Here is a 26,905-nt window from a genome sequence, read left to right as displayed (position 1 = left end):
ATTTTAAAAGTTTTCAAACTCTTTATTTCGACGTCATTCCAATATTTATGCTAATGGAGGTCAGATACATTAAGTTAAAAAAGAAATATACGGGAAAAATTACGAAATCGTCAGAGAAAACGAAGGTGATCTAGAAGGTGTAACTTGTGTATAATGGTACGTAGGTAAGTAGGTATGTGGGTAAGTAGGTATGTGGGTAAGTAGCCACGTGGGTAAGTAGGTACGTAGGTGATTAAGTCATATTTTTATTTAAACATAAGAGAAATAAGTTTCAATTCTTGCAGTGGTCTTGGCTTGTTTGTTCTTGATTCGCCGGTACTCTCCCGGTCCGGGTCTTTTCCAGATGATGACCCGGCCCTGGCTCCCTGTCTTTAGAGACACAGAGATACGGCATACAGAAATTATTTGACTTCATTAGGTTATCCTCCTGTAAATCTACATAATGTACTTGTGCCTCAATATATCCCATAAAGACCATTCTTAAAAAAAAAAAATGTATTTTCTGAGCATTTAGCTAAATATTAAGTTAAGTAGATTTAACTTGGGATAGCCTAATAAAGGATTTTTCCCCATTTTAGTTTTTGGGTAAGTCAAGTAATATCTATGACTTTGCATCCGGTTATACATTTACTCAGTGGCAGCACTAAACACAGTTATTATAGGCATACATTAGTGCTTAACTGAATAATAATAATAATAATAAATGTTACTTGACTATCATGAGCCAGTAGGCCTGTTACAGTGCTTCCCCCATCCTTATTATCTTCTCCTGTTCTTAGGGAGTCGACCTTGGAACTCTGACCCCTTCTTAATGAGTATAAGATCCTCGAAGTCCCTGGCTGCCTCCTGGTACCCTCGTTCACTCAGCTGCCTCGACACCTCATCCAGTTCATCCGCCTTCTTCCACTCTACACAGACAACCTGTTAGTTGGGCAAGACTTGGTGTAAAACGTCAGCATAATAAAACATGTGTGCAGTGTTAGGATTTTGAGGAAACGAGTGGCGAAACGCCTTGTCTATAAACTATCCTAGCACTGGGCATGGGTTTTTTCCGCAACGAGTCAGGTGTTATTGTTTTCACGGGGAAGAGCTAAGACCGCAGGGGTCATGTCGCTCATGGGGAACGAGTGGTAATCAGGTTTTGATCCGATGAAGGGAAGGATAGCTCAAGTTTTTTTTTAATTAATAACTGCTACACCACTCAACATGATGTCCTCAACATAAAGTCCTCGTAACTAGTCAAAGTCTCCGTTTAGATTACCTCTTATCTTTTAACTTCTACATAACCCTCGCGAATTTCGCGCCTCCCCACTGCGTCAACAGCCGCAGCAATAATCACAGCTCAGCACTTGCCTGGACGTCGAATTTTTGCAGGTCAAAATGGCCCAAGATAGCAAGCTCTGCGCCTTCGACGTCGAGTACAAGAAGATCGACCCTGGTCACTCCCATCGCCAGCAGGAGGGACTCCAGCGGCACGCACTGCACCTTCTGGAACCACGAGTTACCGATCGCCTGACAAAGAAGAGATCTGCTTTCAGGACGGTACCGTAATTGAAGGAGTTGTAGCAGGCAAAAACTTGGAGTAAGCAAACCTGGGTATAAGATATATCAACACGGATAATGGAAGACTTGAACACTAAGCAGCAAATGTAGTCAGAAGGTAAAGGACTGCCAACAGCTTGAAGGAAATGGACACAAATGCATTCATTTTGGAAGCCTTTTATTGAAGATGCTTCAGTCCTTTGACCTTCATCACTTCAAATATAAATGATGTATTTGAAGTATTCAAGACGTAAAAGTCTTCACTGTAGGTGTCCTGAGTACATTCGTGTCCATTTTCCCTCGGTAAGTAGCAAAAAGATTACTACATAGGGTAAAGTATCAACGGAAGAATGTGGAGGAGTTCCACAGGGGTCAATGTTGATCTCTGATTGGGTTGGCAAATGGTGCTGTGACGTATGGCAGAGTTTACCTGGAGTTTACCTGGAGAGGGTTTCGGGGGTCAACGCCCCCGCGGCCCGCTCTGAGACTAGGCCTCATGGTGGATCAGGGTCTGATCAGCCAGGCTGTTACTGCTAGCCGCACGCAAGCTGACGTACGAACCACAGCCCAGTTGATCAGGTACTGACTTTAGGTGCCTGTCCAGTGCCTTCTTGAAGACAGCCAGGGGTCTATTGGTGATCCTCCTTATGTATGCTAGGAGGCAATTGAACAGTCTTGGGCCCCGGATACTTATTGTGTTGTCTCTCAGTGTACTCGTGGCGCCCCTGCTTTTCATCGGGGGAATGTTGCATCTCCTTCCGAGTCTTTTGCTTTCATATGGAGTGATTTTCGTGTACAGGTTTGGTACCAATTCCTCCAGGACCTTCCAAGTGTATATTACCATATATCTCTCTCGCCTGCTTTCTAGGGAATACAGATCAAGGACCTTCAACCGTTCCCAGTAGTTTAGGTGTCTTATCGCACTTATGTGAGTTTGCAGAACACGTCTTTATTCTGTCGACATTCCGCCTGTGTTAAGCATTGATAGTCATGCTTAATGAGATAATATACAAAATCTCAACTCAAAACTGTCTTTTTGCCAGTGTTAACCTCTGTGTTGTCCTTTTTGTCGTGAAATAATGACAGATATGTCCTTACCTGCGGATGATGTGAAAATATTGAGACTACAAATACAAGAGGATAGAAGAAAAAAGGCTGCAGGAATACTTGGTCAGACTTCAGAAATAGTCAGATAAATGGTTACGGACGTTTGTCCTCTATCTTTTGACTTCCTTCCAACGGAATGCGTATAGGAAGCAAAATAAAGCTGTCAAATTGGAATCAAGCTGTGTAAGGGGTTGTTTTTTTAGTACTATGGTTGACAATACCAAGTTATCTTGTCCCGACTCTCTCTCAGGGTCACTTTGTTCTTGTCCCGACTCTCTCTCAGAAGTCGCCTTTCTCTTGTCCCAGCTCTTAGAAGTCAGCTTTCTCTTGTCCCAACTCTCTCAGGGTACTACAGCCTATATTGGCAGTTCTTTTAATACATTTATATTTGTTTACTCATAACATAATTATTTCACAATAACGTATCTGTCTTGATACACAGGTTATACCTCACCATCACCAGGTAACGAGAATATATCTGGTGATGGTGAGGTATAACCTGTGTATCAAGACAGATACGTTATTGTGAAATAATTATGTTATGAGTAAACAAATATAAATGTATTAAAAGAACTGCCAAGATAGGCTGTAGTACCCTGAGAGAGTTGGGACAAGAGAAAGCTGACTTCTAAGAGCTGGGACAAGAGAAAGGCGACTTCTGAGAGAGAGTCGGGACAAGAACAAGGTGACCCTGAGAGAGAGTCGGGACAAGAACAATGTGACCCTGAGAGAGTTGGGACAAGAAAAGGGTGACCCCTGAGAGAGTTGGGTCGATAGAAGGGTGACCCCTGGGAGAGTTGGGTCGATAGAAGGGTGACCCCTGGGAGAGTTGGGAGAACAGGGTGACCCCTGAAAGGGTGGGTCATGAGAGAGGTGGACCTAGACAGCTTGAGAGGAGAGGATTCAGATAAGAGTAGGTCCAGGAGCCAGTAAACACAAATTAGACTGACTTTGTTGCTGGAGAAGCGAGTGAGTCCGTGCATGGCCCTCGTCTTGAAGCCCAGACCCCAAGCCATAGGACCGGGGAAGTGAGGAAGAATACTGAACATCTCCTGTAAGAAAATACACGTAATATTTCCCAGGCCTGTTTATTATTTCGAACAAGTGTTACATTTTTTTTATATAATATCAGTGTCAACAGATATAATGTTCGCAAACTGAAAAATGAAAATTAAATCTTTCAGGCCGTCATTGATTATATACAGGCCAACAGTACACAAATAACCCGCACATAAAAGAGAGAAGCTTACGACGACGTTTCGGTCCGACTTGGACCATTGACAAAGTCACACTTTGTGACTTTGTCAATGGTCCAAGTCGGACCGAAACGTCGTCGTAAGCTTCTCTCTTTTATGTGCGGGTTATTTGTGTATCGTTCCAGTCACGGTATTGTGCCTTTTTGTTATTTATTCAGGCCAACAGTAGTTTCAGTTCACGTTTAAATAACACGTCTTTCTAAATAATTCTGGGACACTGAATTCACATCTAATTTAGTGAACGATTTCACTCAGAGTAATCATGGAGCAGAGAGATCAAGTAAACTTGATCAGTTTAATGGTCGACTACTGACGGACACTGGCAAAAAAAAAAAAAAACTGAAAACTGTAAAGTAAATATATATGTGTACGAAAATTTCTATTATTTTTCTTATGCAGATATATACGAATTTACACTAAGAACATTATTTTTTTCGTCATTCCATGCACCATACTTAATAACTACATATAATGTATCATGGAGACCTTCTACCTTAAATAGCCAAAATATTGGTCATGAGATTTTCAAAAAGTCGTACATGATAGTGACTAAACAAACTCAGATTCATCATCTGCTAATCAGAGTTAACTTAAAACAACCAGTTTGGTTTCTTAACTGAATAAACAAAAAGAGTTCAAATTTGTTGCCTAGTGTTATTATTAAGTGGGAAATTGAAAAAGGTCTAAGGGCAAACCGACACGTTATCCGATTTTAATTTTCAATTTATAGATTAGTTGTAATTTGTTCCATCTAATGAGTTGTTCCATTTATTCTTGACAGTACTTGTATCTTCAACATAAGATCTCTGAAGAGTTAGCAAATAAAATTTCACCAGATTAGTTTATTAAGCTTCAGTCTGACTACACGAGGATCATTACAATGTTTCCTGTCATCTATGACACCACTGGTATAAAATGCCGGGTTATTAACTTTCACAAATACGTCACTGAATAGAGGATCAGCTTATTTCAACTCGCCTTTGAATATTTTTGTTTTAACGAATAATTCACACTAGACGAAATATTAAACTAAAGTGTTTTATTATGACTTATTATACATTAAACAATAGCATCCAATGGATGCAAATGACTAGAATGCGCTGCTATACCTTACGAGGGAAAGATATACTCCAGGAGTATACTAGAGAGTGGTAAACTTCTGGTATACCTAAGAACATATGAAAAGGGAATAAAACAGTAGCTGCAGATCTACCTTGGAGGGAGAGGAACAAACTATATCTATATTTACCTTGGAGAACAAACTGCAGCTATACACTGGAAAAGTATAAACACATTTCATTTATTCCTTGGAAGAAAGGGGAAGGAACTGCAACTATAGGCCTACCTTGGAGGGGTATGGGTTGGGAGCCAGACAGACGTTGGCTACCCAGGCTCTCCTGTGCTTGGAGACAAGTTCGAGGAAGGCGATGTGATCTGCCTCCACCAGGAGACCCTCCCAGGCGGCCTCCTGCTCTAGCCACAGCGTGTTGGACATGGTCTCCCCGTCAAGCGCCCCGGCCTCCACGAAGAATCCACCACGCTGGACATAATACATGGAAACAAAGGGGCACTGTAGCAAGCGAAATGTAGCCTTGATGAATAATCTAACGTTGCAGATATGTCCGCTTAGCTCATTTGATTTGCATCTATATATATCTCAGTCATCCTCTAAGTACTAACCTTGCCGTTGAAGAGTGTCCTCAGTGTCTCGTTATAAAACATCTCGCTCTTCTCAGGCTCGCGCGAAGCGATGTTTTTCTTCCCCAAGAGATTATAAGGCTCGCTGGAGGGCGGCTTCAGCAACTGAAGACAAAAAAGGTAGCAATCACTAACATATGGAATATTAAAATAGAACAAAGCAATGGATTACTGGCAATTTTAAGACCAATTTTTTTTTATTACATAAAACTGTGGAATTTTTTTACATAATTTCCTAAATGTAGAACTTATAAATGAATGATATAGTAATTGCGTATTAAAATGTGATGCTATTTGGACCCTTCGAGAAATTTTAAGTGAAGGGGCGAGTGTAAAAGTCGGAGAGTGACGCGGGGGAGGGGACGCCATATTGAATTTAATGTGTGAGCACTGAAAGAACATGAGAAAGAAGGAGCACTGAAGGAGGCCTACTAGCCCAAGCCTATTGGCACTTATATATATGAAGTTATCCTTCCACTGAATAAACTTCGATTGCCTTTATCTTCCCAGGTACTGAAATACGCTTAATAATAATAATAATAATAATAATAATAATAATAATAATAATAATAATTCTACGATAGCTAACGTTAAGAAGCCAATTAGGAATCCCAAAAAACAATAGGTTTATCGTACCTCTGCTCTTATGTACCGCAGTAATTCTGGATTATCTTCCTCTATGGGGCCTTCCAATGAGCGTAGCAAATAATCTGAAATCGATTATATCAATTATTTTCAAGTACGGGACCATACAGACCTCAAAGTAAGTGATGCAAAAATAATTAAAATTATAAAGCAACATTGTAAAGTTTTTTATAATTGGCTGTAATATTAAATTGTAAAGTGATCGAGAGGATTGCTGGTCACCTCTGCGGTGTATCATCCTCGTGGTGAGTTGAAAAAAAGTCACTGGATAGCGAAACGTTTTCAAAATGAAGATAAACGGAGGTTACATACATGGCTTGTTCATCAGCTTGAAAGAGGAGGCTTGAGAAGAGCGAAACGTGTTCGTAACAAGCATCCCCAGACGTTATATGTTTCATCAGCTTCAGAGAGGGCGAAACGTTTTCGCAATAAAGATACCCAGGCATGTGTCGCCAGCTTGGGAGAGGAGACATCTGTCTTCAGTGATGAAGTCTGACTTTCCTGAAGCTCCCACTTCGTCTACGGAGAGAAACGTTCCCTTGAGGCTGAGCTGAAGCTTACCTGTGTACGTGCGAGTGAGGGTGTAAAACACGCCCACTACCACAAGCGCCACGCCCACACCTCCGCGACACGCCCACAAGCGACACACCAGCCACCCCCGGCCACTCACACCTGGCAAATAATAAAGAAAATGTTACGATTATCCGTGGAGGATCACCCGTCCTTCCTTCCTTCCTTCCTTCCTTCCTTCCTTCCTTCCTTCCTTCCTTCCTTCCTTCCTTCCGCCCATCCTTCCTTCCTTCCGCCCATCCTTCCTTCCTTCCTTCCGCCCATCCTTCCTTCCTTCCTTCCTTCCGCCCATCCTTCCTTCCTTCCTTCCGCCCATCCTTCCTTCCTTCCTTCCGCCCATCCTTCCTTCCTTCCTTCCTTCGGATTGAGCCTGACTACCACTTATTTCCCATAGTTTAATGGAAATATGTCAAAATTAATCGGTAACTGGCTCTAAATGTTCATTATTTCTACCCTCGCCGGGTAGACACATTGGGTTTGTTTTCTTACAATGGTTGTCTATGTTCCCCATCAGTAAAATGGGTACCTGGGTGTTAGTGGACTGGTGTGGGTCGCACCCTGGGGCAAAACTGACTTAATTTGAGGGAAATACTCTGCCTAACAAGCGGCTTTCTATATAGCAGCATGTCTTATTTCCTTCTTGTTTCCACTGTGGTCATTTATTTCCTTCTATTTCCACTGGGGTTCCTTATTTTTTTCCTATTTCCACTGGATTCCCTATTTCCTTCCCATTTCCATTGGGGTTCTTATTTCATTCCTATTTCCACGGGACTCCTTATTTTCTTCCTGTTTCCACTGGGGTTCTTTATTTCCTTCTATTTCCACTAAGGGTTCCTTATTTCCTTCCTATTCCTATTTCCACTAAGGGTTCCTTATTTCCTTTCTATTCCTATTTCCACGGTGTTCCTTATTTCCTTCCTATTTCCACTGGGGTTTTTATCTCATTCCTATTTCCACGGGGTTCCTTATTTTCTTCCTGTTTCCACTGGGGTTCTTATTTCATTCCTATTTCCACGGGGTTCCTTATTTTCTTCCTGTTTCCACTGGGTTACTGGGGCTCTTATTTCATTCCTATTTCCATTGGGGGTTCCTTATTTCCTTCCTATTTCCACTGGGTTACTGGGGTTCTTATTTCATTCCTATTTCCACTGGGGGTTCCTTATTTCCTTCCTATTTGTGTTTCCATCTTGGCAGTTATAATTCCTGATGTGTTTACCTTCCCTGAGGCGAGATCTGATGGTCATGATGGTGTATTTTCCCTCCTAAAATTTGGGGAATCAGAGCACTATGGAGCAAGATGGTTGATGTTGGTGTTCAGGTACGTCACTGAGTGGTCCTGCCCCTCCCCCCCACCACTCAGGCCTCTGATTGGCCCGGACGACGAGGAAGAAACTGCAGAAATACTGGTCAGAAAATAAAGAGGCTGCTGGAAGGAGCTTTAATCTGTGGCGACGTTTCTCTCTCTCTCTGTGCATATAGAGCTTTGTCGTGAACTGGTGAAACTCCACACAGAGCGAAACGTTGTTCCAATGAAAGCTTCTTTTTGTGTTCTGTGCATTACCCCTCAAACGTTTCGACAGTGCGACATTACTCTCAAGGAGGATAAACTATATGGAAATATGTGATTGGCTCAATAACCCGATATAGATAGACAGTTGTGTGTGTGTACTCGCCTAATTGTGGTTGCAGGGGTCGAGACTCAGCTCCTGGCTCATTCATATATACATATATATATATATATATATATATATATATATATATATATATATATATATATATATATATAATATGTCGTGCCGAATAAGTAAAACTTGCGATTTTGGCTTAAATAGCAACGCACTTCTTGCCGAATAAAGCAAGCGAAAATTTGTGTATGCAATATTTTCGCAAAAATCATTTTGAACAAAACGAAAAAAAATATATTTCGTTGTGTTTATTATTAAAATATTGTAAACTTATCTAAAATATATTTAGTTGGATTAGGCTAAATTAAATTACGCTTGTTATAATAAGGTTAGGTAAGTTTTCTAAGGTTCTTTTGGTACAAAATTATTATTTTTTATATAAACATAAATGAAAAATATATCTCTAAACGTATAAGAGAATTTTTTTAAAAAGGACTTAATTTTAAATGAGTTCTTGCTAATTAACCAGTTTTATCTATTCGGCACGACATATTTATATATATAGCATTGTATGATACACCACGTATATCCGGCCTTGTGGCGCAACGGATAACGCGTCTGACTACGGATCAGAAGATTCCAGGTTCGAATCCTGGCAAGGTCGATGAGTTATTTTCTTTAATTTGCTACATTTAACATAGACTAAACAGTTTTACGTTTGCATAATTTTGTGAGTAAGGTTTTAAGACAATAAAAGGAATAATGGAACTGTGTATTGAGCGCTTGTTATTAATAAAATTAAACAGTATTGTGTGGCCAACTTGATACTATCCTGATCTGTTAAGTATTTTACAAACCTCTAGCGCTCAGGATGGCTTTCCTCTCATGTGCCATTAACAGGATGAATTGCCTTTCAAATTCCATGGAATTCATGTCATATTCCATTAAACAGGATCAAATTTCCTCTCATATTAACAGGATGGATTTCCTGTTGTATTCCAGCAAACAGGAAGAATTTCCTGTTGTATTCCAGCAGACAGGAAGAATTTCCTGTTGTATTCCAGCAAACACGAAGAATTTCCTGTTGTATTCCAGCAGACAGGAAGAATTTCCTGCTATATTCCAGCAAACAGGAAGAATTTCCTGTTGTATTCCAGCAAACAGGAAGAATTTCCTGTTGTATTCCAGTAAACAGGAAGAATTTCCTGCCATACAGGTACATCCTAGCGAGGAAATTTTCCCGCCACACTTCAAAACAGGAGGTTTTTTCCTCCATACTCCAGCGCAGTTTTTTTTTTTTTGTGCTACCATCATCACTTTTGGTGGTTCTCCAGTTATGTTCCATTACACATGTTTTTTCTGTCACACACCATTATAATGGATGGTTTTCTGTCGTGTTCCATCACATAGGATAATTATTGTGTCAGACATATTCTCACAGGGTGAGTTACCATTATATTCCATCACATAGAATACTTTTCTGATACAATCCATCACACTTGATGGTCATCCAGAAATATTCCATCAGATTAGATTAGATTTAGATTTTGCCACCGAAGTGGCTAGTTTATTGTGCACCCCATATCCATCCTGTGGACGGTAGCGCGAGAGCATGTGGATACACAAAAGGCCTAGGAACTAGGCCCCAAAGGGTTAACAGGAATACATATGGATTTATATCTACATATCTATAGTTCACTTATCTGTTACAAGCAAATTTAGGAAATTTGCTTAGTATATCTGGTATCTTATTTTCATTAATAAGATATCTTGACATGTCACATAGGTTATTATACTGTCTGTCTCTGTATTCCTCAATAAGTGGACAATTAAGCACATAGTGTTCAAGAGAGTGACCATATGCCTGATCACATAATTTACATTTAGTTTGATCATCATCTGTGTGTCTCCCAAACTGCCAGAAGTACTTGTAACCAAGCCTAAGCCTGGCCACTACAACATCAGTCAGTCTGTTCACATTGCAAGTTGCTCCATAAACATACTTATCTACGTTCATGTTATCATAGTGGGTTATAGATCTACTCAGGCTTCTAACTGCATTCCTATAACAATCATCTTCATTATTTACTTCTCTCCTAATATTATTCCTAATGCTAGACACAGTTATACCAAAGTTATATTCTACATTCTCCTTCTGGGTACTCTTCTTGGCTAACACATCAACTTTATCATGAAGGAGTAATCCAATGTGTGATGGGATCCATAGCAATTGTACATTAATTCCTTTGTCCCTAATTTTTGAGTATCTATACCTGGCTTCCCCAATGAGCATGTTGTTGGAGTCATTATATGAGCCAAGAGCCTTCAATGATGACATAGAATCAGTAATGATAATAGAGTCAAGCTCAGTGTCATAGGTTAGCTTTAGCGCCATTAGGATTGCAAACAATTCAGTTTGCAGTGTAGACGCCCAGTTGTTAATTCTTATGCCTAACTCAACAAATTTATTATCGTTCTTAACTAGGGAGGTGGCAACAAGAGCAGATGCAGCCCTGCCAGAAGACTCCTGTTTAGATCCATCAGTGTATATAACTTGTGATAACTTATTACTACCAGCTAGGCGAAAAATTTCTTCTTGAGCAGTTGCTATAACAAGAGATTTAAGGAAGGGATTACTAGCAATGAGCTTCTTGGGAGGGACTTGTAGGTATGTGATATTAAATGAACACATCTTCCATGGAGGGGTGAAATGCTCTTGTTGCCTACAGTGATACAGTTGATGCAGGTTATAAAACTTAATGCAATTGCACGTTTTCACAATCCATTTAGATCTGTGTGTATTTACCTCTAGACACTTGGTAAGATTCACTGTGACAGTGTCTGGTTCGTTTCTCAACATTCTAATACCGAGTACAGTGTTAATTTCAACAATCCTATCACTGATACTAGAAATACCAAGCTCCTTCCTCATGTTAAGAACTTTTGTAGATCTGGGACAGCCAAGAATAGTCCTGAGAGCTTCATTTTGCATTAACTCCAAGGGTCGGAGGGAACTTTCTCTAGCTAATATCAACATGGGAGCAGCATAATCAATTAAGGACCTAACATAGGCTATGTACATCATTCTCACGATTCTCACATTAGCACCATAGTTGGGATTGTAGCCAGCAACAGCTTTGAGAGCATTTAGCCTAGCTTTACATTTCTTGTTTGGTTGTGGTATAGTGGATTTGTTAAAGGGTGCATCTACACCAAGATATCAGTAAGTTTTAACGTAGCTAATGATTTCACCCTGCAAATAGATGGGTGGGGGATGTCGTTTGCTTGTTAATATCTTTGTTTTAGAGGAAGATATTATGAGGCCTAGTCGATTACAAATTGCTTGAACTTCATTAAGAATGGTATTCATCTTCTTATGCCCTGTTGTATGGATCATGATATCATCAGCATAGCTTATAGCTATATGTTTAGGTGAGGCAGGTAGAGCATTTAGGAGAGCATTAATCAGAATATTAAATAGCATGGGACTAAGAACTCCTCCCTGCGGTGTACCTAAAGACATTTCTTTAGAATCACTTCTGAAGCCTTGGTAAAGGACAGAGGATACTCTATTTGACAGGTATCCTATTATCCAGCAGAGTAAGCTACCACCAATATTCATTTTGGCTAGTTCATGTAGTATAACGGTTCTGTTTGCAATATCAAATACAGATTTTAGATCAAGAAAAGTGGTAAAACTAGTAGAGGTGTGTGCAGTGAGAAAGGTGGAAATACAGTTCTGCACACTTTTACCTTTCATGAACCCATAGAGGTAGGGGGAAAGTTGATGTCTGATTCTGTAGTACAATCTGTTAAGCATCATTCTTTCAAAAGTTTTGCAAAGACAACTAGTTAAGGAGATCGGCCTAAATGTATCAGGCACTCACCTCACACACTGAGGTCCGTGGTTCGATCTCCGGTACGGGTGGGAGCATTAGGACGTGTTTCTTTAAGACACCTGTTACCTATGTTTCCCTGGCAGTAAAATAGGTACCTAGGTGTTGGTCGACTGGTGTGGGTCGCATCCTGGGGACAAAATTAACCTAATTTGCCCGAAATGCTCTGCATAGCAAGTGGCTTTAAATATAGTATGTCTCTGATGTCAATTAGGCCTATATGCCTTGTACATTATTATTATTATTATTATTATTATTATTATTATTATTATTTTTATTATTATTATTATTATTATTATTATTATTATTATTATTATTTAGGTAATAATCTAAAGATAAAGGAAGTTTAGTCAATATTTTGTAGATTTTCACTTATATAGGCCTCATAGAAAAAGATAAATTTTGTCTTAGCTAAACTAGCAATGCATATAGAAATGCTGGATATAATCTTGTCTTCTCAAACATAACTTGGTAAACAATCATCAAGGTGCTGATAGAATCTAGCAGAATCACTGTCCACTAGGAGTGTCAGTTAGCAATATATAGACCATACGAAGGCATCTAGTGCAAGTACAGTAAACTTGACATGATGCAACATATGTAGGCCTATAACATCAGTGTAGCCTCAGAATCATTGCATAAACTTCTGCTACTGTTGGTACAACCATTTGTAGGCTTATCTAAAAAATAATTCTATCCGGATCCGGTCATGTATCAACCACGGACGATTTCATTTTACGAAGGGTCGTCCGTGCACCGTAAAGTACGTGATACGTGTCTATTAGTATATATAGTCCTAGAGTATACGCTAGTTAATATTTGTATATATACATACACTACCTGGAGTTTTCCTGGAGAAGGTGTCAGGGGTCAACGCCCCCACGGCTTGGTCTGAGACCAAGCCTCATGGTGGACATTTCGTGACCAAAGGATTCCATTAGGACAACGGGTCAAGGACCCCAATGGTAATAAGTCACACTGTCTAACTTATTTGTGTAACTGTTGCCTTTACCTGTACCTAAATAAACTTATTAATGTTTAGCTCGGTACAGAGATTCAGTATTGACTCGGTAGAGCACTATGGTTGTCTAAACTAGTGTATATTTCACCTTATTTTTTAGGGGGGAGGGGAAGTCCCTAGGTAATTTACACGCATTAAATATTGTGTAATATATCTCAACAAACTTGCCTGCTAAATTGCTTACCAATTTGCTTGCTCCCATATTTATACTTGCTTACTTATTTACTTCACTTGCTTGTTTTTCTATTTACTAACTTTGCTTATTTGTTTATTTCTAACTTTGCTGGCTTATTTGCTTATTTATTAAATTTGCTTGGTTGCTTACTTGCCTGCTTGCTTAACTACTTGCTTGCTTGCTTGCTTAACTGTTTGCTTGCTTATTTGCCTGCTTGTTTGCTAAGTACTTGCTTGCCTACTTGCTTGTTTAACTTCTTTCTTGCTTACTTGCCTACTTGCTTGCTTAACTATTTGCTTACCCATTTGCCTACTTGCTTAGCTACTTGCTTGCCTACTTGCTTAACTACTTGCTTGCCTACTTGCTTGCTTACTAACTTGTTTGACATAAATAAACGAACCCACGATGGCGGACACCGGGCGGGAGGGTTCAGTACGGCTCACTCTGAGGCGGCTCTATACTACTACAACAACAATAGTTCCAAAGTTTCTGTTGTATTCATACAGTCGCGTGTATTGTATTCTCAAGTATGACTTCAACCACTCGTGCCGCCCCGAGGGTCCAGGTTCTGAATCTTCCAGAGGAAGAGAGCGACGAGTTGAAGATCACACCGCTGTAAGATTGCTGTGATAAGAATTCCCTCACGCTGGTGAGGGGGCTCTTGATCTAGGGAATTGGATCTGTGCTCTGGTTCTCTGAATTGAGCCTGAATACCTTCCACATCCCCCCCCCACACAGGCGCTGTATAATCCTACGGGTTTAGCGCTCCTTATGATTAATAATACCTCTCCTCTAGTATATCTTCTTTTATTGTAACTGCTTTTATATAGTTAAGATACTTTGCTGTTTTAATTTTTATATGTAAATAATAATTATCACAACGACTCCAATGGATATAAGTCACTCTGACTTTTTTTGGGGTTATCCTGAGTTCCTACACATATGCTGCTATGTATGATATTCTGTGTAATTGTGTATACCTGAATAAACTTAGTGGTGCTCTGGGAGCTGTCTGACCCTTGCAGGTTTAACGCTTAGTTTTGATTGTAATAAAAGTGGGGGATTGCTTTCGGTGAGGAGTTCTTGCTGAAATTAAGACACATGTGCAACATCTGGGTATCTTTATTGTAGACGTTTCGCCATCCAGTGGCTTTTTCAATACAAATTCCAGGACATAACTTGAAGATAGTAGGATTATATACAGAAGATGAGGTAATCAGTCCCTCAACCTTGGAGTAGGTGCGAAGAGCACCATAGTCGTGGAGATTCTGAAGCAGAAGCAAGGAGCCTGGCGCTTATACTATAGTAATGTCAGGTGTAGCAGACGAGGGCATAGTCACTGGTAGGCGGGATTCCCCAGTGGAAGTAGGTCCTTCCCAAAGAGATGGGTTAGTTGTAGTAGTAGTTGTCAGACACTGCAACATCATGGAATCTTGATTCTGAGGACATGTACATAACCTTCACGACTACGACAACTACTACTACAACTAACCCATCTCTTTGGGAAGGACCTACTTCCACTGGGGAATCCCGCCTACCAGTGACTATGCCCTCGTCTGCTACACCTGACGTTACTATATAAGCCTCATCTTCTGTACATAGTTCTACTGTCTTCAAGCTATGTCCTAGAATTTGTATTGATAAAGCCACTGGATGGCGAAACGTCTACAATAAAGATACCCAGATGTTGCACATGTGTCTTAATTTCATCTTGTCGGTATTGTATACCATTCTTGCACAGCAGGAGTTCTTGCTCCAAGGGATTGGAGGGGCTTTTTTTTTTTCTTTTCCTGGGATGGTTATTTTTGCAATATGGTCTTTTGGTGAGGGGCTCTTGATCCAAGGGATTGGAGTGACTTTTTTTTCCCCCCGGGATGGTTTTTTTCGTGATGTTGTCTTCCAGTGAGGGCTCTTGATCCAAAGAATTAGAGTGACTTTTTTTCTTCCCTGGGTTAGTTATTTTTATGACATGGTCTTTCGGTGAGGGGCTCTTGATCCAAGGGATTGGTGTGGCCTTTTTTTTTTTTTTTAACCTTGGGATGGTTATTTTTGCTATATGGTTTTTTCTTGGCATTTATTTTGTATGGTTGAGAAGTGTTGGCTGATCTTTCAGGTCTCATATCTTCCCTCCTCTTCCTCGGATCAGACGTGATTTGCTTTACACTCCACAGGTGATCGATGACCCCTATAAGTTTAATACCTCTTCACGTGAACGTTGTGATGACGTGTTTTGTCGTTTCAGGAAATAACATCAAGACAACTCTTTCTGAACTTAACCTAACAGGCCTTACTAAATTCTGTAAAAAAAAAAATGATTCGTGGCTCAAATGGTAGAGCCTTCAACTCACATATGAAGGAAGAGTCAAGGACCCCAGCCAATCAAAGAAAATTCCTTGAAGCTGGCGAGGGGGTCATGATCTTAAGGAGTGGACCAATTCTCTAATTCCTTAAATCAAGCCTTAATGCCTTCCATTTCCTGAGGCACTGTATGACTCCTATGGGTTTAGTGCTCCCCATGATTATAATACAACTGACAGTCCCCAATGATGCACTGACTTTATTGGCTTATTCCAGGTATCTAACCCTCTGGGTCAGAAATTAGAACAAAATCGTATCTTAACAGTTATTGTTCAAGTAATTGTGAATATAATTTAGTAATATATTTTATTTTTCTGTTTGTAGAGGCTCTGGCCAAGAAGTTGGACGATCATGTCACTTCTTGGAATTCAAGGGCAAAAAAGTTTTGGTGAGTGAAACTTCAGTATGGTGTAATGCTTTGTATAAGTTTGAATGAATAATATTTGTTGCATAATTTGGACCGCAAATGCAAAACGAAAATGAAGAATAAATCTTTTTTGTGATTAATAAATAAAAAATAAAAAAAAATTAAAATTAAAAAAATTATAGTGTAGCATATAATTAACAATCATTTTTACTTCTTAAATTGGCAGATATTAACCTACAGTATTTTCTGCCCATTTTATTATTGTGAAATTTTGTGCACATAAATATTTTGTTCAGCTGGGTGTTACTGATAGATAAGGATAAAGATAATTTTAATTAATATAAAGCTTGATAATGGTTCATGATGGGCAGAAATGCCATCTAGCATTTTTTACTTTTAAATGCCACATCTTTTGTCTCTCACTCAGGCAAGTTGACCAAAAAAGAGGAGGAAACACATTCACCATCACTCATTTAATCACTGTCTTGCCAGAAACATACCCACATCACATTTCAGATAGCCCTTCAAACTGCACCATCCTCACCCCTTCAGAGTGCATGCACTGCACTCTCCACCTCCAGGACTCAAGTCAGGCCAACTGGTGGCTGTCTTCTGTTTCCAGTCCGTGAGTTAGTTGTGAATCAGTATTACTTGTTTCAGTTGGACTTTGGCATCCATCCTGCCCTGACTGGAATGAGTGCCTTGCCTTTCGTCGACCACATTGATCCTGAGCAAATAGATCTTATGTTGGTATCGCACTTCCACCTGGACCACGCTGGAGGCTTGCCCTGGTTCTTGATGAGAACACGTTTCAAAGGACGTTGCTTCATGACTCATCCAACAAAAGCCATTTACAAATGGCTTCTTTCTGATTACATTAAAGTTAGGTAAGCTCTCAGAATTAACATATAAGGTATAACCCACAGAATGGGTGGGATTTGAACCCATGGTGAGTGAGTCGTAAAACTCCAGGCTAGTGTGTAAGCCATGGGTTCAAACTCCACCTGTTCTGTGCTTTGTTTGCAATTGTATTATTATGATTTTGTGAGTATTAAAGGTACTATTTGTTTTTTTAACACACCGGCCATTTCTCACTGAAGCAGGGTGGCCCATAAAAAAGAAGAAACACTTTCACCATCACTGTCTTGCCAGAGAGGCACCAATACAACAGTTTACAGCTGCAAATATCCCCATGTTGCTAATATAAATAAATCAAAGTTTATCTTACTGTTACATGATACTACTTTTGAAGATAATCTTTGTCATATTTACACTGATTTTTCTATAGTAAACCTTTCATTAATAGACTAATAGGGAAGAGCAAGTGGATGGTAATGGTGATTGTGGTAGATAGAGATGAGATTGTTTTTACAATGATGGTAACAATAACAGACTATCCTATGACTAACAAAGTTTGTCTATTATATACAAATAAATTGACCCAATGAATTTTGTCTGTACTTATTTCTAAATAAACAAAATTCTATATTTTATATTTTTTCTCCTCTCTTTTACTCTAAAGAACATTCCTTCATTGTTCACTTAGCTGCCTTACAATTTTCACATGAAATATTTCCTGTCACACTGTCACTCCTGTCACATCTGTAAAGAAATTTTATACTTGTTTGCTAGCTGTTATGGCCGTATTAGATTTTAATGTCAATATTTTGTTTTCCTTTCCCTGACAGTAACATTGCTACTGAGCACATGTTGTACTCAGAGAGCGATCTTGAAGCTTCTCTCAACAAGATTAATGTGATCAACTTTCACGAAGAAAAGGAGGTTCATGGTATCAAGTTCTGGTGCTACCACGCAGGACATGTGCTTGGTGCTGCTATGTTCATGATCCAGATTGCTGGTGTAAAGGTACTTCTGGTCGTACATGTTTTATACTCGATGTGAACTTTCCACTCTAAATCCATGTTGATTTGTGTTGTTTAGGTCATGCTTTTCCATAAAGTTTGTAATTTGGTATTTCGCCACCCTTTCAAAGACTTTTATGATGTGTGATGCTAGTGCTACTAATCTGTAATTTTTTGCAAAAGCTCTACCGCTTTTGAGTTAAGGAACTACATCTGCATTCTTTAAGGCCTCTGGGATTTCACCTATATATAAGCTCTTTCTCAATTGTATACTGAGTGCTTGTGCAAGTGGTATCTTGCACTTCTTTATAAATAATGACTGATATGTAGCCCCATTTATATGGCAGGTTAGGTTCCAGGTTACTGCCGGAAAGTGGAATGCCATTTTTTTTCCACTTATAAGTGCATATAAATGGCAGATAACAAGTTTACACTAACATATATTAAGTTAACAATAGAACTAGACATTAAAAACAATAAAAAGTAAAATACACACACAATACACTCATTACTTACCTTAAAATATTTGTAGGTTTAATGTAGGGTGAGAGGCAACTAGTATTTATTGTAAGAAGTCAGGTGTGGGAGGTATGGTAGACAGCCAGACCACCCCATCCACACGTAATATATTATGACATTTAAAGCTCCCCAGAGCGATAAAATGCATATACAGTATATTCATTACTTACCTTAAAATATCTGTAGTCTTGATGTAGGGTTAGAGGTGAGTAGTATTTATTTGTAGGAAGTCAGGTGTGGGAGGTACATGGTAGCCAGCCAGGCCAGGCTGCAGACCCCACCCACACATAATGTACTATGACATTTAAAGTGCCCTAGAGTGATAAAATGCATATGCAGTACACTCATTACTTACCTTAAAATATTTGTAGTATAATGTATGGTATTACAACCCAGGAGCCCAATTGGCCTGTTATCCTGGGTGTAAAGGGAGCAAAATAAACACAGCAGAAAACTTTTAACTTATATTATCCTTCACCAATTTAGAACAGAAGTATGTACACTATATACACTATGTACAGCAATAGGTATTAGTGCACTCCATGGTAAGCAAGGCAGAATAGAAGCCACTAGAAAGCAGACCGTGCTTCAACCAGCTCTAGAATGGGAATGACAAGGGCAGACAGGAGAGTGGTACCCACATAACCTCTGCAATTGCCAAAACCATCTTCTCATTGGCTGGAACCTGGGTACTGGTTGAACGACGGGGCCCATCGTCAACCCTCAGTCACCTGGTTGGGGGAGATAGCCTGTAAATGAGGGTGTGTACATGTGCCGAATAAAGGTTACGTACTCTTTGCATGCCACATAGGGTGAGAGGTGAGTAAACAAGATAAAACGAATAAACGAGAGAGAGACAGAGAGAATGAGTAAATGAGAGAGGAGAGACACGTAGTATGTAAACAAGCAGATGAATGCATCTGGTTATGGTTCATACAGTTTATCTACATGTAACATCTCATATTTATGTTAATTTATTCTTCTGTGGGGTGTATTTATCATGTTTATATGTTATGTAGCGTGTTTATTATATAATTTTGAAAAAATATCCCAATTGAATTAAAGAAAATTTTTATATTAACGTAATATACAACATTTAATGCGCCTCAGAGTGATTGTTATTGCGTATTATTGTTATTATCATTATTAATATGGCATCTTCAAGACTAAGACGATCTTGGTAATTATAATGTGTACCTGCACGCCAGCACAGTGTGTAAGCTTATTAAGGTACAGGTACACATAAGTATAATTATCAGAGTACCTATATTTAAAACATGAAGTAACTTTAAAACTTGAAATTTTGGAAAGTTTCCAGACATAATGGAGAGGATTAATTTCAGCCTCATCCTGTTTGAATACCTGCCTCAACAACCAGTGTATATAGTAATGAAATCATGAAACAAGTGATTTTAAATAATTTACCAAACTGCGACAGGCCAGGACTATGAACCTTGTACTGCCTCCAGAGACAGCACAATGCATGCATCACCTTACCATGGAGCCAGTGATCCTACAAAGAACCAAGCACACAGCACGTATAAGGTTTGTAGGGTCGAGTCCTGGCCTGCCGCAGTTTGGTAAATGATTTAAAATCACTTGTTTCGCGATTTCATTACTATATAGACTGCTTGTTGAGGCGGGTATTCAAACAGGATGAGGCTGAAATTAATCCTTGAGATACCACTGCCACGAGTGTCCTTGGGCCAAGGCAAAAAACACATAACTACGTGCTGTGTGCTTGGTTCTTTGTAGGATCGCTGGCTCTGTGGTAAGGTGATGTGTGCATTGTGCTGACTCTGGAGGCGGTACAAGGTTCGTATGGTCAAGTCCTGGCCTGCCGCAGTTTGGTAAATTATTTAAAATCATTGTTTTGTGGTTTCATTACTATATAGACTGCTTGTTAAGGCAGGTATTCAAACAGGATGAGGCTGAAATTAATCCTTGAGATACCACTGCCATGAGTGTCCTCGGGCCAAGGCAAAAAACACATAGCTACGTGCTGTGTGCTTGGTTCTTTGTAGGATTGCTGGCTCTGTGGTAAGGTGATGCGTGCATTGTGCTGTCTCTGGAGGCAGTACAAGGTTCATAGGGTCGAGTCCTGGCCTGCCACAGTTTGGTAAATGATTTAAAATCACTTGTTTGGTGATTTCATTACTATATAGACTGCTTGTTGAGGCAGGTATTCAAACAAGATGAGGCTGAAATTAATCCTTGAGATACCACTGCCACAAGTGTCCTTGAGCCAAGGCAAAAAACACATAGCTACATGCTGTGTGCTTGGCTCTTTGTAGGATCACTGGCTCCGTGGTAAGGTGATGCGTGCATTGTGCTGTCTCTGGAGGCAGTACAAGGTTTGTAGGGTTGAGTCCTGGCCTGCCGCAGTTTGGTAAATGATTTAAAATCACTTGTTTCGTGATTTCATTACTACGTAAGACACTGTATTGTAAATGAATGCACAAAGTCTTTCACAATGTTTTTTGGCTAATGCACTTTAAATTTCTTGTAGATACTCTACACTGGTGATTTTTCAAGGCAAGAAGACCGTCACTTAATGATGGCAGAAATACCCCAGATTCGGCCAGATGTTTTGATGATTGAATCAACATATGGTGTAAGCATTCACGAGCCTCGTGAAAGTCGAGAATCTCGTTTCACCACAACAGTTCATACGATCGTGGGTCGTGGTGGCCGTTGTCTAATACCTGTGTTTGCTCTTGGACGAGCACAGGAACTCCTCTTAATTTTAGGTATGCTTCATTAGTATGTATTTCTTTTGCATAGTTTGTGATTATTTTTATTGTTATTTTTTTTATTAACATATCAGCAGTTTTCCACCAAGGCAGGGTGGCCCGAAAAAGAAAAACTTTCATCATCATTCACTCCATCACTGTCTTGCCAGAGGCATGCTTACACTACAGTTATAAAACTGCAACGTTAACACCCCTCCTTCAGAGTGCTGGCACTGTACTTTCCATCTCCAGGAATCAAGTCCGGCATGCCGGTTTTCCTGAATCCCTTTATAAATGTTACCTTGCTTCCACTCCAACAGCACGTCAAGTCCTGAAAACCATTTGTCTCCATTTGCTCCTATCTAGCACACTCACACACACTTGCTGGAAGTCCAAGCCCCTCGCACACATAACCTCCTTTACCCCCTCCCTCCATCCTTTCCTAGGCCAACCCCTACCCCAGCTTCCCTCCACTACAGATGCATACACACTTGAAGTCATTCTATATTGTTTCATCTTCTCTACATGTCCAAACCATCTCAATAACCCCTCCTCAGCCCTCTGGATAATAGTTTTGGTAATCCCACATCTCCTAATCTCCAAACTATGGTTTCTCTGCATTATATTCACACCACACATTACCCTCAGACATGACAGCTCCACTGCCTCCAGCCTTCTCCTTGTTGCAACATTCACCACCCATGCCTCACACCCATACAAGAGTGTTGGTATAGCATTACTCTCAAACATTCCTCTCTCTGCTTTCATGGATAAAGTTCTTTATCTCTGCAGACTCCTCAGTGCACCACTCACCTTTTTCTCCTCATCAATTCTATGATTCACCTCATCTTTCATAGACCCATCTACTGACACGTCCACTCCCAGATATCTGAATACACTTACCTCCTCCATACTCTCTCCTTCCAGTCTGATATCCAGTCTTCCGTTACCTAATTTTTTGGTCATCCTCATCACCTTACTCTTTCCTATATTCACTTTTAATTTCCTTCTTTTTCATACCCTCCCCAACTAACCTTTGCAACTTCTCTTCAGAATCTCCCAAAAGCACAGTGTCATCAGCAAAGAGCAACTCTGACAGCTCCCACTTTGTGTTAGATTCTTTATCTTTTAACGCCACACCTCTTGACAACACCTGAGCATTCACTTCTCTTACAACTCCATCTATAAATATAATGAACAACCATGGTGACATCACACATCCCTGTCTAAGGCCAACTTTTACTGGGATATAATCTCCCTCTCACCTACATACTCTAACCTAAGCTTCACTATCTCGTAAAAATTCTTCGCTGCTTTCAGTAACCTACCTCCTACTCCATACATGTGCAACATCTGCCACATTGCCCCCCCTATCCACCTTATCATATGCCTTTTCCAAATCAATAAATGCCACAAAAACCTCTTTGTGATTGTACACATAGTTATTCTTGAAAATAATAGTTTTAGGAGTAATCACTGCAGAGTTATTGATATTCTGGAACTCTCATTACATGCATTAACAAAATTATGGTAAAGGATTGTTTCCTGTTCTTTGTAGAATGTGTCAAAACTTCAGTCTTGTGAACTTAGATCTGTGGAAGTGGAGAGCAGCCCTGGTCCCTAGATCAAGAGCCCTTGACCAGCATCAAAGTAAAGTGGAACCTCGGTTTTCGTATGCCCTAGTTGGAGATGATTCTTGGATAAAATTATCTATAAAATGTATTTTTTGTTAATATTTTTGGGTGTCTGGAACAGATTAATTGGTTCCGTTCCAGACACCCAAAAATATTAACGAAAAATACATTTTCTCCAAGAATTGTCTCCAACTAGGGCATACGAAAATCGAGGTTCCGCTGTACCAACCTTGAAGAGGTAAAAAGGGCCTAAATTTATATGTGGTTGCTAACTAAAATGCAGTACAGAAAATATTTTGAAGAGAATGGTGAAAGTGTTTCTTTCTTTATTGAGTCACCCTTCCTTGGTGAGAGATGGCCAGCTTGTTGAAAAAAAAAGTATGAAGTAGTTCTGTGAATGGTGATTAATTGGCAATGTTTGATGTCTGCAAAAAAAAAAAAAATTGTTAGATACATACAGTATACCTGGAGAGGGTTTCTGGGGTCAACACCCCTATGGCCCAGTCTTTGACCAGGCCTCATAGTGAATCAGGGCCTGATCAACCAGGCTGTTAATTCTGGTCGCACGCAAACCGACGTATGAAAGCAAAGGTATGCGAACCACATCCCGGCTGGTCAGGTACTGACTTTAGGTACCTGTCCAGCTCCTCCTTGAAGACAGCCAGGGGTCTATTGGTAATTTCCCTTATGTATGCTGGAAGGCAACTGAACAGTCTGACACTTATTATGTTGTCTCTTAACACTCATGGCACCCCTGCTTTTTAATGGGGGGGGGATGTTGCATCGCCTGCTGAGTCTTTTGCTTTCATAGGGAGTAATTTTCGTGTGTAAATAGAAATAGGAGAAAGTGAAAACAGATCATATTATTAATTGTGCAATACAGTGTTCTAAAATGTTATTGTAGCACTTGTCTGTGTTGCTGATTTTTTTTTTTAGCACGCTGTAGGTATTTCTTACATCTTTTTATTTTGGGGGGAGATTTTTGGGTTTTAAAAGAGATTTGTGTTACCCCATGATGTTATAATAATCGAAGAGTTTTAACAGTTAACTCTAATACAGTACCCAAAAACCTTAATACAGTACTTGTATGTCTTGTAGATGAGTACTGGCAGCAGCACCCTGAGTTACACGAGGTACCCATCTACTATGCATCAGCCTTGGCCAAGAAGTGTATGAGTGTGTATCAGACATACACACATGCCATGAATGAAAGAATTCAGCGACAAATTTCTATTTGTAACCCCTTTCAATTCAAGCATATTTCAAACCTGAAGGTTAGTACTTCATTTATGTTTTTTTAATGTATTGTGTTAAAATTGATTAGATAAGTAATGATGTATTTGCAGAATAATGTTATATTATATATTGTTTGAATTTTCAACTTTGTAAATTTTGTAGTAGTTATAATAGAATTGATGAGTCAAATAAAGATAGGTGGTACATTGAGGCATCTGTTGGGACAAAATGTTACAATGGAGGGAAAAGGATGAATATATCAGAGTACCATGGTACCAGCACTTATATAGGCATGAAGCTTGTGTTTTAAATATTGCAGCAAGAAGAAGACTAAAGGCAGTTGAGATGTCATGTCTGAGAGCAATTTATGATGTGAATATTATGCAGAGAATTTGTAGTCTGGAGATTAGGAGATGCAGGGCTACTAAAAGTATTATCCAGAGGGCTAAGGAGGAGTTACTGAGGTGGTTTGGACATATAGAAAGAGTAGAGTAAAATAGGATAACTTGGAGGATATATAAATCTGTGCTGGAAGAAAGAAGAGGTAGGGGTTATCCTAGGAAAGGTTGGAGTGAGGGGCAAAGGAAGTTTTGAATGTGAGGAGCTTTGATATCCCAAAGGTGTGTGTGTTAGACAGGAGTGAGTGGAGGCAGGTGGGTTTTATTATTTGATGTGCTGTTGGAGTGTGAGCAAAGTAACAGGGAAACCAGTTAGCTGTACTTGAAACCTGAAGAAGGGGTAGGTATATTCTGGATTGGAGGGGCATCTGAACAGTAGTATCAGTGCACCTCTGGTAAGTTGGTGATGGAGTGAGTGGTGGTGAAAATGTTTCTTCCTCTTTTTCAGGTTACCCTACCTCTGTAGGAGACAGCTGATGTGTTATAAAAAAATTGTGCTTTCCTCAAAAGGGGGCTAATTTGGGCTAAATTTTTATAATATAATGTTAAAAAATCAAAATTTGTGGTAGACAGTAACCATTCAGGGAAGTACTACTGTCCTACCAAGTGAGCGTAAAAAGGAAGCCTGTATGTATTTGTTTTACAAGATGGTAGGATTGCTGGTGTCTTTTTTCTGTCTCATAAACATGCAAGATTTCAGGTATGTCTTGCTACTTCTACTTACACTTAGGTCACACTACACATACATGTACACGTTTATGTATACACACTCATCTGAGTTTCCTTTGATTTTATCTTAATAGGTAGTAGGTTGGTAGACAGCAACCACCCAGGGAAGTACTACCGTCCTGCCAGATGACTGTGAAACAAAAACCTGTAACTGTTTTGCATGATGGTAGGATTGCTGGTTTCTTTTTCTGTCTCATAAACACGCTAAGATAACAGGGATATCTTGCTACTCCTACTTACACTTTGGTCACACTTCACAGACACGCACATGCATATATATATATACATACATCTAGGTTTTTCTCCTTTTTCTAAATAGCTCTTGTTCTTTTTTATTTCTTCTATTGTCCATGGGGAAGTGGAAAAGAATCTTTCCTCCGTAAGCCATGCGTGTCGTATGAGGCGACTAAAATGCCGGGAGCAATGGGCTAGTAACCCCTTCTCCTGTATACAATTACTAAAAAAGAGAAGAAGAAAAACTTTATAAAACTGGGTTGCTTAAATGTGCGTGGATGTAGTGCGGATGACAAGAAACAGATGATTGCTGATGTTATGAATGAAAAGAAGTTGGATGTCCTGGCCCTAAGCGAAACAAAGCTGAAGGGGGTAGGAGAGTTTCAGTGGGGGGAAATAAATGGGATTAAATCTGGAGTATCTGAGAGAGTTAGAGCAAAGGAAGGGGTAGCAGTAATGTTAAATGATCAGTTATGGAAGGAGAAAAGAGAATATGAATGTGTAAATTCAAGAATTATGTGGATTAAAGTAAAGGTTGGATGCGAGAAGTGGGTCATAATAAGCGTGTATGCACCTGGAGAAGAGAGGAATGCAGAGGAGAGAGAGAGATTTTGGGAGATGTTAAGTGAATGTATAGGAGCCTTTGAACCAAGTGAGAGAGTAATTGTGGTAGGGGACTTGAATGCTAAAGTAGGAGAAACTTTTAGAGAGGGTGTGGTAGGTAAGTTTGGGGTGCCAGGTGTAAATGATAATGGGAGCCCTTTGATTGAACTTTGTATAGAAAGGGGTTTAGTTATAGGTAATACATATTTTAAGAAAAAGAGGATAAATAAGTATACACGATATGATGTAGGGCGAAATGACAGTAGTTTGTTGGATTATGTATTGGTAGATAAAAGACTGTTGAGTAGACTTCAGGATGTACATGTTTATAGAGGGGCCACAGATATATCAGATCACTTTCTAGTTGTAGCTACACTGAGAGTAAAAGGTAGATGGGATACAAGGAGAATAGAAGCATCAGGGAAGAGAGAGGTGAAGGTTTATAAACTAAAAGAGGAGGCAGTTAGGGTAAGATATAAACAGCTATTGGAGGATAGATGGGCTAATGAGAGCATAGGCAATGGGGTCGAAGAGGTATGGGGTAGGTTTAAAAATGTAGTGTTAGAGTGTTCAGCAGAAGTTTGTGGTTACAGGAAAGTGGGTGCAGGAGGGAAGAGGAGCGATTGGTGGAATGATGATGTAAAGAGAGTAGTAAGGGAGAAAAAGTTAGCATATGAGAAGTTTTTACAAAGTAGAAG

General features: G+C 39.6%; 2 protein-coding genes and 1 non-coding gene across 3 annotated transcripts; 2 read left to right on the top strand and 1 right to left on the bottom strand.

Annotated features, from left to right (window-relative positions):
- Nucleotides 1-206: 206 nt before the first annotated feature.
- LOC128694790 (protein Star-like) lies at nucleotides 207-8,152 on the bottom strand. The gene is made up of 8 exons (XM_053785097.2): nucleotides 8,035-8,152; nucleotides 6,810-6,920; nucleotides 6,240-6,313; nucleotides 5,586-5,708; nucleotides 5,251-5,445; nucleotides 3,600-3,701; nucleotides 1,354-1,512; nucleotides 207-921 (listed from the first exon to the last, which is right to left on the bottom strand). Exons 1-8 carry the CDS (start codon nucleotides 8,060-8,062, stop codon nucleotides 760-762), a joined length of 954 nt encoding a protein of 317 aa, XP_053641072.1. The 5' UTR covers nucleotides 8,063-8,152; the 3' UTR covers nucleotides 207-759.
- Nucleotides 8,153-9,034: 882 nt separating this feature from the next.
- TRNAR-ACG (transfer RNA arginine (anticodon ACG)) lies at nucleotides 9,035-9,107 on the top strand. The gene has a single exon. It is a non-coding gene; the product is annotated as a tRNA-Arg (tRNA).
- Nucleotides 9,108-13,983: 4,876 nt separating this feature from the next.
- Nucleotides 13,984-24,281, top strand: Cpsf73 (cleavage and polyadenylation specificity factor 73; the record flags this gene model as incomplete). Its single annotated transcript, XM_070094238.1, is given in 6 exon segments — nucleotides 13,984-14,150; nucleotides 16,218-16,281; nucleotides 16,921-17,147; nucleotides 17,949-18,126; nucleotides 21,151-21,391; nucleotides 24,106-24,281. Coding segments are annotated over 6 exon segments (972 nt in total), but the record flags the coding sequence as incomplete, so codon positions are not given.
- Between the last annotated feature and the right edge of the window lie 2,624 nt (nucleotides 24,282-26,905).

The sequence above is a fragment of the Cherax quadricarinatus genome, chromosome 45, assembly GCF_038502225.1.
Source record: "Cherax quadricarinatus isolate ZL_2023a chromosome 45, ASM3850222v1, whole genome shotgun sequence".
Taxonomy (NCBI): domain Eukaryota; kingdom Metazoa; phylum Arthropoda; class Malacostraca; order Decapoda; family Parastacidae; genus Cherax; species Cherax quadricarinatus.
This window is presented reverse-complemented; position numbering and strand designations above follow the sequence as displayed.

Coding starts and splice junctions, on each gene's coding strand:
- LOC128694790 (XM_053785097.2), bottom strand. CDS start 8,062: ATGACCATCAGATCTCGCCTCAGGGAAG. Junction 5,709..6,239: donor TGCGGTACATAAGAGCAGAG/GTACGATAAACC, acceptor TTTTGTCTTCAG/TTGCTGAAGCCGCCCTCCAG. Junction 922..1,353: donor TGCAAAAATTCGACGTCCAG/GCAAGTGCTGAG, acceptor CCCAACTAACAG/GTTGTCTGTGTAGAGTGGAA.